The sequence below is a fragment of the Cucurbita pepo genome, chromosome LG08, assembly GCF_002806865.2.
Source record: "Cucurbita pepo subsp. pepo cultivar mu-cu-16 chromosome LG08, ASM280686v2, whole genome shotgun sequence".
Lineage (NCBI taxonomy): Eukaryota > Viridiplantae > Streptophyta > Magnoliopsida > Cucurbitales > Cucurbitaceae > Cucurbita > Cucurbita pepo.
Genome location: NC_036645.1, coordinates 6661156 through 6677608, shown reverse-complemented (window position 1 = coordinate 6677608; position 16453 = coordinate 6661156). Strand labels below are relative to the sequence as shown.

The following is a 16453-nucleotide window of genomic DNA, read 5'->3' as shown; positions in this document are numbered from 1 at the left end:
TAAACTTTTTATTATTAATTTTTTAAAGTTTATGAGTATTTTTTAAACTTGGTGCTGCTGATGGTAAGAATAATTTTGCACGTTTTAAAAAAAAAAATTTAAGGTGTTTTAAGGTTTTAAAAATGTTTAAACTTTAACCGAAGTTTATAAAAAAGTTTAAGGGTATTAATGAAACTGTTGAAAACGTACGAGTATTTTTTACACACTTTTGAAAGCTAAAAGTTAAAAGGATATGTTAGGGTGTACTTTGTTCGAGGGATCTAGAGAAATGAGTTAAGTCTCGATTAAGGGGAAGCTGCTCGAGAGCTCCATAAGCCTCAGGGGAGGCTTATAATGGACTTTGTTCGAGGGGAGGATTATTATTGGGAGTGAGTCCCACATTGACTAATTTAGTGGAAGATCATGGGTTTTATAAGTCAAGAATACTATCTTCATTGGTAAGTCACGAGAGTTTATACTCAAAGTGGACAATATTATACCATTGTGGAGATCAACCCTTTATAAGGTTCAGTATTTATGAGATAAAGTATAAAATTCCCGACATCATCGTCTTGTGTTGCCCACCTAAGTATAAATACTCGTCGACAACACTATAATCTCACGAGACTCTTTAAAACCAGACTGAAGAGCAACTGATACCTTATCAAATTCGACATCACCGTCTTGTCTTGCCCACCTAAGTATAAATACGGGTGGAAAACACTATAATCTCACGAGACTCTTAGAACCAGATTGAAGGGCAACCGATACCGAGTTGAACGATAAAAAAAGGACGAAGTTAAGTGGACGTTGAACGTGAAAGGGCATGATAGTGTCCTTGGCCCTATTGAAATATAATATGTGATGGTTATTGTTAGTATTGCATGTGGGGATTAGATTAGAGCATTATAAACCCACTTCACATGCCTATCAATAATTTCCCAATATAATTCCAAATAATCATCTATTTCACAATCATTTTCATTTTTCTTCAAATTTTTAAATATTAAAGTTTTATTGTAAATCTAAATTAAAAAATAAATTTTAATTTTAATCTTCTTAATTAACAAATTTATTAAAAAAAATTTAAATATTTTGTCGTGTCTTATTCAAACTTATTGTATAGGATAACCTCACATACATTCACCACATAATATGAACCCTTTCGGTGTAGCACTTGAACCCGAACGAGAAATTTAAAACTTGATTTTTTCCTTTAAAGTTGAACTTGTGGGACTTTATTGAAAGTGTTAGACACTGAATTTCAAGATGATTTAGAAGAGAATAATCCCGAAATTTATGAAGAATATAAAAATAAATAGTGAAAAATTAAAAAAATTGTTCAGGGATAAATTGGTCATTTTAACACTCAATTTCTAATTAGGAGTTTGAATTAGCCCTAATTAAATAGTTAATTAATCAGGGTGGTGCAGCGAAAGCGTTGTGGGCCCATAAACCACAGGTCCCAAGATCAAAACTTGGCTCTAATATCGAGATGACCTTTTGTTCTCTAGAATCTAATTTTTTAAAGATTGACCCAAGTTCCGTGATCGGTCTCATATGGGGCAAGGACCTAGTGTTTCCCGGGTGATTCTGGTTAAGCCCAATCCAAACTTATTTTGACCTAACCCACCTTGAAGAAAGCATACTCTTCCTAATCCTAATCTCTAAAATTCTCGTTACTCCTAGCTTACGTACACATCATAGCATGTATAGTAATCACTTTTTTTCTCCACAAACAAATGAAACGTTGTTATCACGTGAAGATCAGATCAGATCAGGACCCAGTTGAAAATATAGAAATGAATTTAATTATAAGAAAATAAAAGCATAATGAATATGGATATGGAGATTGGAATATTAATGGACTTCACATTTCCATTAAGGTCATTCTTTCTTGGATTCCAATTGCAATATCAAATCAACATATCAAATAATTCCACAAAAAATACATTCCAACAATTTGGTAAAAGAATAAACCCATTCTTATAAACAATATTTAATATATAAATATAATTTTAAATTTTCAAAATAAAAACTAATTTTAATATTTAAATTAATATATTTTAAAAATTGAAAAAAATGAAAAAAAAAAAAACAAAAAAAGATTTTATTTATTTATTTTTTCTAAATTTTTTAAAATTTAAAAATTATTTCCTCAAAAAATGGAAAATAATAAACCTTGAAACAAATGCATATATTTCCCAAAAATAAGAATTAAAAAAAAAATCCAGAATTAAATAATTGATTAATTAACTTTGTTTTTATTTCTTTTCCTTTTTTTTTTTTAAAAATCAAATTACAATTATTAATATATATATATATATATATTTGTTTTAGAATCTAATGAATTATTAACTTTGTGTTTTTTTTTGGTAAAATTAAAAATAAAATCACTTATTATTATTATTATTAGTTTATCATGTTCTTCCATTATTATTTATAGAATTTAAATTACAAATTTGATATTTAAAATTATAAAATAATAAATTTTAACATTTTATAGAATTTTAAATTCTTTTATCTTAATTTTGAAAAAAAAAGGGGAATTAAAAAGTTTTATTTTTTTTAATGAAAAAATTATATTTAAAATGTTGTTTTCTTGTAGCTGTTCTTTTCAGCAAATAGTATTTGATTGACAGAGGATTTTGCTCTTCAATTTAGATTTGAAATCGCGTTTCTTCAGATTTCAATTTTTGTAAAGCGATTTCCCTCTCGTTTTCACTCTCTTCTTCAAATCAAAATGTTGTTTTCACTCTGATTCTCCCTCCCATCACATGTCCAGATTCGGGTGAACTGTGAATCATTACTAATTTTTCACTTGGAGTTCAAATCCGAGGGAGAGAGAGAGAGGATCATCTTTGAATTTGAAGCTAACCATTTCTTTTTTGTTTTCATATCTTTGAGATTCCTTCTCACTTTCTGTCCAAGTTTCTGGAAAAGGAAGGTGAAGGAAGAAATGGGTATCGCTAATCAGGATGCTATGAAGCAGTTTCAACTGCTAATCAATGAAGGTGATCTCTAGAAACTTAGTTTCGTCTTGTTCTGTGATGTGTATTTGCTAACATTTTCTTTTCTTCATCGCCTAACAGTCGATGGATCACTGAAGAACTCGTTTGAGGTTTGTTCTTTGATTTTTTATCTTTATCTACTGCGATCTGTTTTTCGATTAGATTATGGGAATAAAACAAAATGTAATGCGACATTGGAGGTTTTCGATCTTAAACTACTGTTTAGTGTTAATTTCTCGATAGCAGCTTGAGTTGTTCATTCGTAAAATTCTGTGTGACTTAGATCTGTTTCTGTGATGGCACTGCGTTTATTAATAAGAACGACATTCATTCTTGGTACGAAATGGCGCTGCCTTGTAGTTGAAGCTAGAACAAATTTAACCAGTCCAGAGAAATCAATTGATTCTTGTTTATTTTCTATTGTTTTAATCAAGATCATGATTTAGTTGATCTGGGATGTTCACTTACTTGCTTTTACACAAAAAATGTTCCATCTCAGATCAAATTTTATGAGTTCTATGAGAAGAAGATCAAATTGTTGTTTGACTGAACCAGTGGTGATTGGTTGGTTTCTGGGTGAAGTAATTGAAGTTTTGGATTGGTGAAAGTGTTGGAAGGGTTAGATTTCTGGGTGTAAAACGAATGCAGCTTCCTTCTTGAAAAGAATTTGAGCTTGAATTTTAATAACAGTAATAATGAGAAAGAAACTTGTGTGGGATAATTATAGACTACTTCCTCACGTATGAACTGGGACTGTCTTATTATCTCCAGAATATGCATCAAGGACATCCAGAAGAAACTTTGGAACGCTTTCTCAAGGCAAGGGACTGGAATGTAGCCAAAGCCCACAAAATGGTTAGATAAGTCAGTCAGCTTAGGAGTTAAGTATTTTGTTTGTTCCTCACTCACTTTTGGTTTGTTTTTTTTCTCCCTCTTTTGCCTCCAAATCTTCAGTTAATAGATTGTCTACATTGGAGGATACAAAATGAGATTGACAACATATTGTCAGTGAGTTCTTTTTCTTCTGTTATTGTTAAATAAGTGTGTGATATTTGCTATAATTATAATACCTTTTATTCCCCCAACTGATGCATATTGTTATACATTTTTATTTCATCAGTAGCAGAAGATTAAAAGAATATAAATGTAGAAACAGCCACTACTACCACCAGCAATGGCTGGAACGTGAGAAGTCTAAGCATCTTGTTTGTGGTTCAATGCCTCATTTGAAGTCTTCAGTAATGAAAAAATGGCAAACGTAGCAATTGCCATAATATTATGTCTTCGTTATTTCTACAGTTACCATGCTAGAATCTAAATTTCAATTGATATTTTGAAAATTTTGATGCCCTAGGCTTTTAGTATAGCTATATCTCTCTGTGAATCTTTTTTGTAATGAGAATCTCTCTGTAGTTGGTTTTTGGGCTCCATCTTGCTATCTTTGTTTTTGGTGGGCTGTCTTTTTTATATGCCCTTGTTTTTCTTTCATTTTTCTCACTGGAAACCCAGTTTCTTACCCAAACATAATAACTATATTGACAATAGCAAGCAGAGATGGTACCATACGTCTCATTATTATTATGTGTTGAAGTCTAAGGTTCCTTTTGGCTTTACATACTTGTACAACATTTAGTTTATACCTCGTGTTATTACAGAAACCAATCATTCCCCCTGAGCTATACAGAGCAGTACGAGACTCTCAGTTGGTAGGATTATCTGGATACTCAAAAGAGGTACATAAATAGAATCATGTTGTTCTTCAATATTTGATCTTTAACACATTTTCTAGATACCCACACGCAACATGAATTATATTTTGCTACTAGAAATTAAATCGACTTTTCTTCCCTCATTAAAGCTGTGACCTTGTTCCTCATTTATTTGCTCCTCTTTTCCTCTATGCATTATGTTTTCAGGGTCTTCCTGTCATAGCTGTTGGTGTTGGTCAAAGCACATTTGACAAGGCATCTGTAAGGATTTGCTTTCCTCTATGTTACCATGTCTGGGTAGCCTTTTCTGTAAGCTGAGAGACTAGAAAACTAATTTTGAACTTTTGAGACATGATCAAATAATATGCTCAGATAAAATACATCACATTAACTAAATATCTGACAAAATTCATTACATTGGGTATATAATATTCTCAGATAAGGGTAATTTACATGGGTTCTTTCTTCTAGGTTCATTATTATGTGCAGTCACACATCCAAATGAATGAATATAGGGATCGCGTTGTGTTGGTAAGTATTTAAGATCATTCAATCACCTTTCTGGCTTGTAATTGTTATTTAATATAAAATGCTCGGTTTGTTGTAGCCTGCTGCGACAAAGAAGCAGGGACGACATATAAGCACCTGCCTCAAGGTGTTGGATATGACTGGTTTAAAGCTTTCAGCATTGAATCAAATAAAGGTACTTCTTAATTCTTTCTACGTCACAACTACAACATTTCCTTACCTTCAGCTCTATTTTTGAATCAAATATGCACAAGTTTGAGAAAGCCAAAATTAGTCAAACTTTAGTTGATAGAATGAATTTTCCACTTTTCCATTGATGGGAAGCCCAAAACATGGTTGCTTGTTTACTCTTTGATCGTTTTCTCCTTCCGCGTATGCAGCTGTTGCTTCCTTCTACATACAGATTTCGTATTGTTAATGCTCTTTTCATTTTTGGTTAATGCAGCTTCTGACTGTCATATCTACCATTGACGACTTGAACTATCCCGAGAAGACTGATACTTACTACATCGTAAATGTTCCATATGTATTTTCTGCTTGCTGGAAGGTTTGTGGCTATATTAATTCATATTGGAGAAATGTTCTCAATATACCTGAATATACCAGAAAGAAAAAAGAAAAAAGAAAAAAATACTGGGACTGTGGGTCATCTTTAAGGGAATATGCACATGATTTATTGTGTCCTTGCTGACAGGTCGTAAAACCTCTTTTGCAAGAGAGGACAAGGAGAAAAATCCAAGTGCTACAAAACTGTGGGCGAGATGAACTGCTAAAGGCAAGCTTGCCTCTCTCTCTCTCCCCCNCTCTCCCCCCTCCCCCCTCCTTCTAGAGAAGTAAAGGTCTCTCATATTAGTGGAAAAGATATAACACCACTTTTCATTGAAAGTTGTTCCACTAGGGTGGCACTGACAGGTGGTACACTGCATCACATATCATATCCTTCTATCCCAGAAGATATGGAAGATATTGCATCACATATCATATCTGGAAGATATTGTCTTTCTTTTGAGTTTTTTCTTTCGGACTTTTCCTTAAAATTTCTACACTCTTATAAACAATGTTTTGTTCTCCCCTCCAACCAATGTGAGATCTCACCGTTGTCATTGTATTTCTTCCTGATATATTGTATTTCTTCCTGATATATGCTAATGCTTGTGAAGAATCCAAACCATCAATTGCAGATAGCTGCTTTTTTAGCAGCTCTACTGCGGAATCCAGTTTGATATCCATGTGGTTCTATACCATGTTGATTAGGTTCATCCTTTAATTTCTGAACTACATAAAGTTGCAGGGCTTAAGTGATTCACCGCTTTAAAGTTCTAGTTTCAGCTGAATGTAGTATATTTTTTCTGATCAGATTTGACCTGTAGCTTGTTCATTCCTCTGATGCTTTAACAGCTTTATATCCAGCCATGGTAGAGAATTGAAAGAACAATGTGGCATCATATGCACAAATTTCATCTTCAACATGATGTTTTATTGTTTCTGATGTCTGGAACTCATCTGTAGGTAATGGATTATGCATCACTACCACATTTTTGTCGGAAAGAAAGATCAGGATCATCTCGGCACTCTGAGAATGGAACTACAGAAAACTGTTTCTCCTACGACAGTGCATTCCATCAACAGCTCTACAATTACATTCATCAGCAAGGTGCAGTCAGAGAGCCCATTGTTCCAATCAAACAGGGATCATTTCATGTAGACTTCCCAGAACCAGATCCAAGAGACGTCGAAATCGCCAAAACAATCGAAACAGAGTTCCATAAGATGGAAAACCACAACAATGCTCTCAGCTATTCCATGAATGGCCTTAAAGTCAATGGAGACTGATGAATGAAGAACACTAATCATGTCTAGTAAGCTACACGCCTAGTGTGTTATTACTACATAGAAAGCTTATATACAGTATCTACTACTGCCATTGGTTCCAGGACAAAGCAATTTTTGTATACATTGGCTTCTCTAAACTATGTTTTAAGCTAGTCTCGTTCGAGATGCCATCAAAAGAAATGGTTCGATCCTCTTATTTTGAATTCTCGAACAAAACTAAAAGATCAATAGGAACAAGAAGTTTTAAGAACCCTTCTCAGTTCAGAGATCAAATCAAAGCTTTGATAAGCAAACAAATCTCAATACAAAATGTTTCAATCAATAATCTAACAAGCCATCGCATATACAAAATCACTCATCCAGATGTTGCTTACAATTTCTGGTTACCTGAACACAAATTTACAGGCAACAAATGTACATACAATGATTATATATATCTCACCTGAATATTTCGAGTAACACGAACGTCGAGCAAAAGAATGTCACATAGACTTCTCACCAGGCAGGTAGGAGGGAGATCCACCCTCGACCTTGTTCTTTTTCCTAATAAATAACCCGCTAAGGTTCGGAAAAAGTACCTTCTTAAAGGTTTTATCTTTCTCCAACTTTTTCGAATCGACTCGTTTCACTGTCGTGTTCAGCTTTTGAAACCTGTTGTGGCTCGTCTCGACTGTTTTCACTGTCGTGTTCTGCTTTTGAAGCCTATGGTGGCTTGAAGATGATTCCAAAGACAACTCTGTTTCAGCCAAAATTCTCGATGCAGCTTCTTCCGCTTTCTTCTGCTCTCGTTCACGCCATCTTCTGAGTTCGCCTTCCACGGCCTTCTTAGCTGCTTCTGCCATCTCGGCTCTCTTTAAAGCTTCCCCAGTTGCAGTCTTCATATCCTCAATTTCCTTCTGGGATGCTTCTAACTTCTTTATAATTTCATTTTCACTAGCCTTCACAGCTTCAACCTGAGCCAATGCAGCAGCCACTTTCATTTCTGCTAATGTGTCCGACTCCTCGACTTTCCGGCTTAACGACTCGAATTCTTCCTTAGAGATAGTGATGTTAGCCCCAAAATCAGATGTCGAAGCTCGTGCCGCATCGGTTCTCTCAGACAGTTCCTTAATCTGATTAAGGGCTCTTGCTTCAGCTGCTTTTGCTTCTTCAGCTTCCTCCACTGCAATTCTCAGCTGCTTCTCAGCTGCTTCCATTGCAATTTTGGTGGCTTCTGCTTCCTTCCTCAATTCTTCTGCTTTCTTTTTCATCTCTTCTTCTCCTCGTCTAGCATTCTGAGTTTCCGACGACAGCTGGTTGAGAGTTGATAGCATATATTCACAAGCACCTCTTGCTTTAGATTCTTCTGCGAGGTATGCTTCGAGTTCAGATTTGCTCTTCCGAAGCGGGACGTGCAAATTACCAGCAAGAGATTCCGCTTCGGCTTCTCTCTCCTTGAGCTCTGAATGTTCTTTCCTCACATTCTCAAGTTCCAACTTCAGAGCTTCAACCAGGCTATGGAGGGATCTTTCTTCTTCAGCTACTTTTTGTAGGGACCCTTTTGCATCATCGAGCTCCGAGGTGACATTCTTCACCGAACCTAAATCCGAAGCTTTTTTATCTTCCATTTGTTTCTGCAGTTCCCCGATTTCATTCATCGTCTCGCTCAGCTGCGATTCAAGATTCCTACTGATATCAGGATCAATTTCCTTCTGCAAAGAAAACAGTTTTTTCGCCGACTCTTCAAGAGCCGCTTTATACGACCGTCTCTGAATGTCCTTCTCCGCATATATCTTCTTTTGCTCTTGCTGTGCTTGCAGGGATGCCAGCTTGAGCTTTTCAATAGATTCTTGGGCAGCCAAAATTTCCTTAGAAAGCTCATTTTCTTTCACCTTGTGTGTTTTGAACGATTCCCCAGCAGCCGTCACCTGTTTTAACGCAGCAATTTTCGCTTCCAAAGATGCATCGGAATGTTGACGATTTTTTCTCAATTCGTGCTTTGCAGCATCTAGCTCTCTAATCGCTATCATGTACTGAGCTCGAGTTGTTTCCAAGTCTTGTTTCCAACCCGGATCATTTCCAGAATGATTGCTTCCATTTGCCTCCTCAAGCTGCTTAGCTCGAGCCTTGGCAACTTCCGAATCCTTCATGGCAGATTCTTTCGATTCCCTCAGCAACTGCAGCTTCTTGTTCAGCTCATCAACAGCTCGTTTATTGTTTTCTAGTTCAACAAGCGCTTCGGATTTCGTAATTTCAGCATTCTTAAGCTGATCCTTTAATTTTTTCAGCTCTTTTTCTGTCAAGTGGAGTTGAGTCTCCTTTGCAAACACTCTCTGTCGACACGAGAACCAAAAACATCAGCAACATCATAAACCGTTTTCTTTTACGTTTTTTAAAGAACCTAAAACAACAAATAAAGAGCTTCCATAAGAACCTCCGCAGAACGAGGTTGCTTCGTCTTCCTCACAACCGGTTGTTCACCTGAGAAAGCACCCTCACCAAACAAGTTGACAGCGTCTTTGACAGAGTGGAACGGTGAACTAGTGTCGATCTCGCCTACTACTTTCGCATTCGGCGAGTGAGTTGCGATTTGATGATCCTTCACACCCATTTTACTTTTCATTTCCTACGTATTACGCAAATTCTACCTGTTCGAACAAACCGACATCAGGCGAAAGGAGTATACACAAACAACTTACAGCTACAAGAACATCAAATCTAATATAATCCTCAGATTTCTTCCTAAACTGTATCATCAATGAGAACATAGATGGTTGTACATGTTCAAAAGACCATTATTCATTTCGACAAAGCTCAGACGCTCAACATTCGATATCGATCAATATAAGTTCAAAGGATCACGAAACTAAAATCCAGATTTCACAGGGCAGTAACAGAGGAACATAAATTGCATAGGACGCAAGACGAGAAAGCAGAGCTGTCGTATAAACGGTAGCTTCCCCTAACCTAAGGTCAATGATCCACAACAATTCTTACAATTCTTCATGAAAATATTAAGAACAAGAACAAGTATCAACAAAAGTTTCCTATCCCATCAGACAAGTAACAATCAATCAGAGATGATTCTCGAGTCAAACAAACCCATAACAGCCCAACATTTCATAGCAAAGTGTGAAAGCTTCCATGGCAGCCATTTCAAGCACCAAATGACTAAAAACTTACAGCGAAACTAAATTAATTGAGAGATATTCAATGAGCAATCATGAACACAAAGAAAACCCAGAAGAACAGATGAGAAATCAAACCTCAAAATGACTCCACCAAAGCCAAGAAAACGGCAAACCCTAGAAACGATCAAAAAGCGCGAAATGAAGAAGAATCACTTCATCATCATAAAATCAAACAACAACCCGAATCGTCGGCCTTGTTCACGAAGAAGCTCCATCGAACCCAACCCGAAATCCAAACCCCAGAAGAACAAAACTCAAAAGATCGAGAAAAAAAGGAAAGAACCCCAGAAAAAAAAAAAAAAAATGATGGGATAGCTCGAAATTTGGAACAAAAAACCAGTACCCAAGGATCGTATGTGTCTAGAAAGCGCAAAAGGGTATTTCTCAAAACGATATAATACGCTAAGACGCAGTATCGAATTGAGAGATGGTTTTTGTTGTTCAAAAGAGTTGGGAATTGAAATGGGTGTTTGAGACAAAGTTGGAATCAGAGAGAAAGGAAGGAGAAGAAGAGGCAACATCCTCTGCAATGTTCCTCCATGCTGGCGCCTGATCCGTCCAATTTTTCCGCAATATAATGGAGAATCACGACCCACATCATTGACCCATCGCACCATTCTCAACATTCACACAGGAAAGGCTCACAAACAATGGGCTGGACTCGCTTCCACACGATCTTGCCTCCCCCAATTTTTTCAAACCTGGAGCCTCACACTTCACTTTATACGTCGATGCAACAAACTTCCCTTTTGGAACATCATTATTTTTTATTTGTTTCTTTCCTCACACCAACATCAAATCCCACAAATCTCCCGTTTGCAATGCTTCGGTTCAGATATAATATTTGGAGGATATATTAATTATCGGTATATATTCTAGATATCATATCTTAATATTCTTTTTTTTAATGATTTTTTGATTTGTAGTATATTTTATTTTACTTATTATTTAATTATTTTAGATATTAGTTGGTAGCTTAGAACTTTGTTATAATATTATTTTAAATTTGTGATATTAAAAAATTATTTTAAAACGTATTTTTAATTATTCAATTTTTTTTTTATAGAATACAAATTATATTTTAAGTGTAAAGTCAAACCCCTTTTTAGAATAATATTTTAATGCAAAAAGTCAAAATTAGGTAAAAGCAACACAAATGGTATTGGTAATTAATTTTTGAAATTAAGTAATAATAGTAATATTATTATTATTATTAACAAAAGAGTTAGAAGATTACGGTAAAATTGATATAATTAAATAAAAATTTAAATATCTAAAATTATAATTTAATATTATATAAAAGTCAAAAGGAGAAAATTAAAAGTTTTTAAAAAATTCAAATGATAAACGCAAATATAGTTTTTTTTTTTTTAATAAAGGAAAATCTTTTTTATTTTAGAAAAATAAGAACAAGACAGAAAATAAACGACAAAATGAAAACATTAAAATCTTAGGGTTTAAGGTTTTTGGATCTTTTTTATTAAAAAAAAATTAAAAATTTGAAGAATATATTTTTATAGATTTAAAGAATATATATATATATATATATATATATATATATATATATATATATATATATTGTTTATAGATTTATTCACTTTACGGAAACAAAATAGAAAACGAAAAATGAAAAAAAAAAAAAAAAATTACAATGTTTGTAAAAGAAAAATACTCAATAATATTTTATCAGAAAATAAAGATATATTTAGATAGATTTGGTTAATTTAGTGATAAATTAATTTTTGTACCTTATTTTTTAAACAAATAAAATATTATATTCTATAATATATAAATTTAAATTTTGATTTATCTCTTTTAAACTAATAATTACATAAAATTAAACTTTTCTAAGATTTTTTTAACCATAAAACCAACCATTTAACTAATTTGTTGTTATTTGAAAAACAATTTTCATTTATTTATAGTTATATACTGATCGCAAAATCCCTAATAATTTTGAAAAAAAAAAATCTCAAAATTTTCGGGGATAAAAAAAATAGCATAAATTATTATTATTATTTTTTATTTTTTTTTGTATAAACAACCCATTCCTTGAATTCATTCGATTCTGTTTATTTGTGGAGAAAATTGTTTATTTGTGAAGTTTAAGAAAAAAAAAATGGAGATGGGAAGTGGGAAGTCAAAATACAGGTTTTTTATTTTCATGGCGGCTTTGTTCATATCATCACACCCAGTTTTGGGGATTAGATTTGTGATTGACAAAGAAGAATGCTTCTCTCACAACGTTGAATTCATTAGAGATACCATTTATCTCTCTTTTGTCGTCGTTAGCGTTCATACCTGGCGACATCATGCTCACAATGGCGTTGATCTTTTGGTGACCACTTTTATCAATTACTCTTCTTTCTTTTTCTCTCTTAGATTCGTCTAGATTGTTTGTATTCATTTGCATGTTTATGAGATGTTTGGCTCGTGAATTAGGGTTAAGACATTGAATCTGATTGTATATACGTGTTGCTGTTGCATACGTTACAGAGATTAAGGACTGAGCCTTTTGTTTTGCACGTATGTATGGGTGAATGAGATTCAAATTAGAGTTCTATGCATTAGGGTTCAAAAATAAGTTTTTTCAATATGTTTGTATTCATTTTTGAATAGACAGTTCTATAAAACTGGCATTTTAGTAACATTTACAGATCATAGATCTGTGATGTGATCTGTTCATCACAGTGACACAAACCTAAATATAATACAAATCAGGCTTTCCCAACTCCAATTTTATAAATTCGAGCATCGTTTTAAGACTCTCAATGTCGAAACTAAGTCATCCGTTCATGTTTTAGTCTTGTTATGATTAAATGTGATTTGCAAAGTACAGGTGAAAGGGCCTTTAGGGGAGAGAATTGAAGAAATTAGAGGGAAAACAAGTGAGAAATTTGAGTTTATTTCTCTTAGAAAAGGGCGATATCACTTCTGCTTCATCAACAACTCACCTCACCAAGAGACCATAGAATTTGATATCCATATCAATCATTACTATGAGTTCTATGATGATGATGAACAACATGTAAAAGATGGTATTAATTCCTTTGATGAACCCTAAAGTTTTTACTTTGAAATTCATACTCCCCATTACTTTTCTGCTCATCTCATTTGGGTTTGAAATGAAATTTACAGAGCATTTGAGCCCTTTATTGGCTCAAATAAAGAAGTTGGGAGAAACCTTAGGCGTTATTGAGTTTGAACAGCAATGGTTAGAGGCACAGACAGAGCGACAAGCCAAAGGTATTGTTCATCTATTAACCCATTTGATATACAATCTATTCCTTTGTATTAATTGAAATATCAGATCTAACCAACAACTTCTAGCATTTAGTAAGTGAAGTACCTTTTTCGCAGTGAATGACGCAATGAGCACAATGGCGATTCTGAAGGCTGTTCTCGAATCAGCAGCGCTCATCGGTGCAAGCAGTCTTCAAGTTTTCCTTCTACGTCGCCTGTTCGAGAAAAAAGTTGGAAGCCTGTATTCGAGCACCTACAGAATATAATCTCATATCCATGGCAGATTCAAACTCCAGCAGACATACAACAACAAGCATGGCAGAACAAGTGCTGGAAAGGTTGAGGAGTTTTTTTTTGTTTCTCTGCTTTTAATGAAACTAAAAGAAATCATCAAATTTGGTTTAGAGCTAAAACTATTCATCCTTATAAGATTATCAGCTTCAGATGGTTGAATAATTACTTTCTCAACGTCTAATACGCCATTATGAATCGTTGTAACGAGTATCTATGTTCGTATGATTCTTTCTTCTAATGTTTGCCAACATTTTCAACATAAATATTATGCTCCATGCTTAGAAAGCAAGAGAATATTATGCTCCATGAGGCATGGACTTTCTCTAAAGGGTTGTTTTCGAGTAATCGAAAATCTTCTACAGGGGAAAATGAAAATGGAAAGAGAGAAAGAAACCATTTAACAAACAATATTAGAGATTCAATATCAGATCTAAGCAGCAACATGCGTTCTTAAAAAAAACAACAAAAAAGAAGTAAAAACAAATTAGATAGCACAGGTCAGCTTATACCAACACTTCACAGCACCACAAACGAAGCACGTAAAATTCTTCAACTTTTTTCCTCCATGAATGAAGACTAAGAAGTGAATAGTATAGCAGGCTGACCGCAATCGAAAACCAGTGGAGACGATCACAGAGCAACACGGTTACGGGCTCTGAATGCAGCAGAACCATTTCTTCTGGAACAGCAGAAAAATCATCAACGTGAGGGGAAGGTGTAACAGCCCATAAAGAAATGGGGGAAGGTGTAACAGCTCATAAAGAAATGGTACCAATGAGATATCGCCAAATAAATCCATATCTTCCCATTTTTAAGTCATTGTTAGTTGATTAGGATAAATAAATATATAGGACTTGAGCTTCATTCCATAGTCCAAAATCTATTGCATTTCAATGAAAAATGAACACATTTTGATAATTAATGCATTTTCAAGACTAAACAAGCACAAAACTCTAGTTAATTGGAGATATCAATTATAAGATAATTCTTAGAACAGAAGTATGTATTTTAATGGAAAGCAAAGCAAACTGAAACGACAATGAAATATAAAAGGTAGGAAACTACAAAAAATGACTGTAACAACTCAAGCCCACCGCTAGTAGATATTGTCCGCTTTGGCCCGTTACGTATCGCCGTCAACCTCACGTTTTAAAACGCATCTATTAGGGAGAGGTTTCTACACCATTAGAAGGAATGCTTTGTCCCCCTCTCCAACGGACGTGGGATCTCACCATGACTCCCCAAGTGTCAGTGATACTAAGAACCTCCTCTCATGAGCAATCTCACTCAAGTCTAAACCAACTACACAGTGCCTCCATCTCTTCCCATTCTCTCTACTCATATCTAATTCTTAGCTAGTGACCATTATATTTTTGTCATTCTAATAATATATATTACCATAATGGCACATTGAAGTGCATGAACAAGCGATAAATCGCGCAACAAATAATTATACATAAAGATGCGTTCAAAACATCTTACAGCTTGAGATTTGGCAGGATCAGATGCAGGTTTTGCCTTGGGCGCGTTTCCAGGTGATTCAGGTTGGCCACCGGATTTCTTCTCATCTCTTGCCTTATTAAAGATCACAGTGAAGCCCTCTGCTGAAGCAGGATTATTAACATCCCATTCACCAAACTTAGGTAGTGGCTGACCCTTCTCCTGTTAAAATAAGCATACATGTGTCTATAACCCATCATTAATAGCAACAATCAAAAGTTAGGGTTCAAAACATTGATTATCAATCAGAACAGAGTCAAGTAATATACATAGTCGATCAAGTTCCATCAATCAATTGGTAAGAAAAAACCCGATGAACATGATAATATAGAGTCCACCAGATGATAAGATCAGGCAAGAGAAACAAATTCAATTCAAAGAAAAAACATAATGGGGAAGAAAAGGTGGGCGTGAGAAGCATCGCGAAATCTCCAAGAATAAAAAATGGGAAAAATCAAGAAGGCAATCCAAGACAGATAAGTAAATTGAAGAAGGGGAAGTAAATCGGATGGAATAAAATGGAATCGTGATCAATGGAGAAGGGAAAGAGGAATGATCGTACCGACATGAATTCAAGAAAGTGGGGAAAAGGAGAAGACCAAAAGATCGGACGTTTTAGGAAAGGTAGTAAGCTCTTTATATGTTCCAGAGTTATGATCGTATTGATATTTATTTATTTATTTATTTTTATTGGGATAATAAAATACTTTTTTTTTTTTAATTTATAAATTTAAAATAGTCCTTATATTGGTTTATAATTAACTTTTTTGTTAGAAGAATGGTCTCAACTATTTTTTCATAAATTAAAATTATTATTATTATTATTATTATTATTATTACCCATAATCCATAAACCTCTTAGAACAAAATTACTATGCCTCTTAAATCTAATAAATCTTTTTTACAAAAGCGACAAAGTAGCAACATGCAACTATCTAGCCAAATGAAGGACGATACATCAACCAACACATCAAAAAGTATGCATTAAAGCCAAGTTGAAGCATAAGGAAGATTGGGGGCAAGAGGTTGTTATGAGTGTCAGGGACACTTGAAAAGGATAGACCATAACCTCAAAAGTCGGGGTTTTGCATGAGTTTCAATATCGACTCTGGAGTTAGTTCTATCTATATGAAAGATAAAAACTTGTCAAATTTCGGGTCGATCAAACAATTGACAGACGCTCCAA

At 34.3% G+C, this 16453-nt stretch overlaps 3 protein-coding genes and 1 long non-coding RNA gene across 5 annotated transcripts; 2 read left to right on the top strand and 2 right to left on the bottom strand.

Annotated features, from left to right (window-relative positions):
• Positions 1-2610: 2610 nt before the first annotated feature.
• On the top strand, positions 2611-7263 carry LOC111800844 (phosphatidylinositol/phosphatidylcholine transfer protein SFH1-like). Of its 2 annotated transcripts, XM_023684721.1 has the most exons (11): positions 2611-2993; positions 3072-3100; positions 3762-3845; positions 3945-3998; positions 4646-4723; positions 4907-4960; positions 5171-5230; positions 5307-5402; positions 5673-5774; positions 5922-6002; positions 6737-7263. In XM_023684721.1, the coding sequence occupies exons 1-11, from the start codon at positions 2939-2941 to the stop codon at positions 7058-7060; spliced, it is 1017 nt and encodes a 338-aa protein (XP_023540489.1). In that variant the 5' UTR covers positions 2611-2938; the 3' UTR covers positions 7061-7263. The 2 variants fall into 2 exon arrangements, with proteins under 2 accessions (XP_023540489.1, XP_023540490.1); XM_023684722.1 differs by lacking the exons at positions 3762-3845; positions 3945-3998.
• Positions 7264-7320: 57 nt separating this feature from the next.
• On the bottom strand, positions 7321-10842 carry LOC111800809 (WEB family protein At5g55860-like). The gene is made up of 3 exons (XM_023684663.1): positions 10306-10842; positions 9474-9687; positions 7321-9372 (listed from the first exon to the last, which is right to left on the bottom strand). Exons 2-3 carry the CDS (start codon positions 9660-9662, stop codon positions 7543-7545), a joined length of 2019 nt encoding a protein of 672 aa, XP_023540431.1. The 5' UTR covers positions 9663-9687; positions 10306-10842; the 3' UTR covers positions 7321-7542.
• A 1552-nt stretch (positions 10843-12394) lies between these two features.
• On the top strand, positions 12395-13894 carry LOC111800146 (transmembrane emp24 domain-containing protein p24beta2-like). Its single transcript, XM_023683734.1, has 3 exons — positions 12395-12568; positions 13070-13268; positions 13369-13894. Exons 1-3 carry the CDS (start codon positions 12395-12397, stop codon positions 13530-13532), a joined length of 537 nt encoding a protein of 178 aa, XP_023539502.1. The 3' UTR covers positions 13533-13894.
• Positions 13895-14045: 151 nt separating this feature from the next.
• Positions 14046-15904, bottom strand: LOC111800885. The gene is made up of 3 exons (XR_002816043.1): positions 15834-15904; positions 15250-15429; positions 14046-14446 (listed from the first exon to the last, which is right to left on the bottom strand). It is a non-coding gene; the product is annotated as an uncharacterized LOC111800885 (long non-coding RNA).
• Positions 15905-16453: the final 549 nt, after the last annotated feature.

Excerpts from the sequence above, each read along its gene's own strand:
- LOC111800146 (XM_023683734.1), top strand. The coding sequence starts at position 12,395 with ATGGCGGCTTTGTTCATATCATCACACCCAGTTTTGGGGATTAGATTT. Across the intron at positions 12,569-13,069 it reads ACAATGGCGTTGATCTTTTG|GTGAAAGGGCCTTTAGGGGA; the intron begins GTGACCACTTTT and ends TGCAAAGTACAG. Across the intron at positions 13,269-13,368 it reads TGAACAACATGTAAAAGATG|AGCATTTGAGCCCTTTATTG; the intron begins GTATTAATTCCT and ends TGAAATTTACAG.
- LOC111800844 (XM_023684721.1), top strand. The coding sequence starts at position 2,939 with ATGGGTATCGCTAATCAGGATGCTATGAAGCAGTTTCAACTGCTAATC. Across the intron at positions 5,775-5,921 it reads TATTTTCTGCTTGCTGGAAG|GTCGTAAAACCTCTTTTGCA; the intron begins GTTTGTGGCTAT and ends CCTTGCTGACAG. Across the intron at positions 6,003-6,736 it reads GGCGAGATGAACTGCTAAAG|GTAATGGATTATGCATCACT; the intron begins GCAAGCTTGCCT and ends ACTCATCTGTAG.
- LOC111800809 (XM_023684663.1), bottom strand. The coding sequence starts at position 9,662 with ATGAAAAGTAAAATGGGTGTGAAGGATCATCAAATCGCAACTCACTCG. Across the intron at positions 9,373-9,473 it reads AGCAACCTCGTTCTGCGGAG|AGAGTGTTTGCAAAGGAGAC; the intron begins GTTCTTATGGAA and ends TCGTGTCGACAG.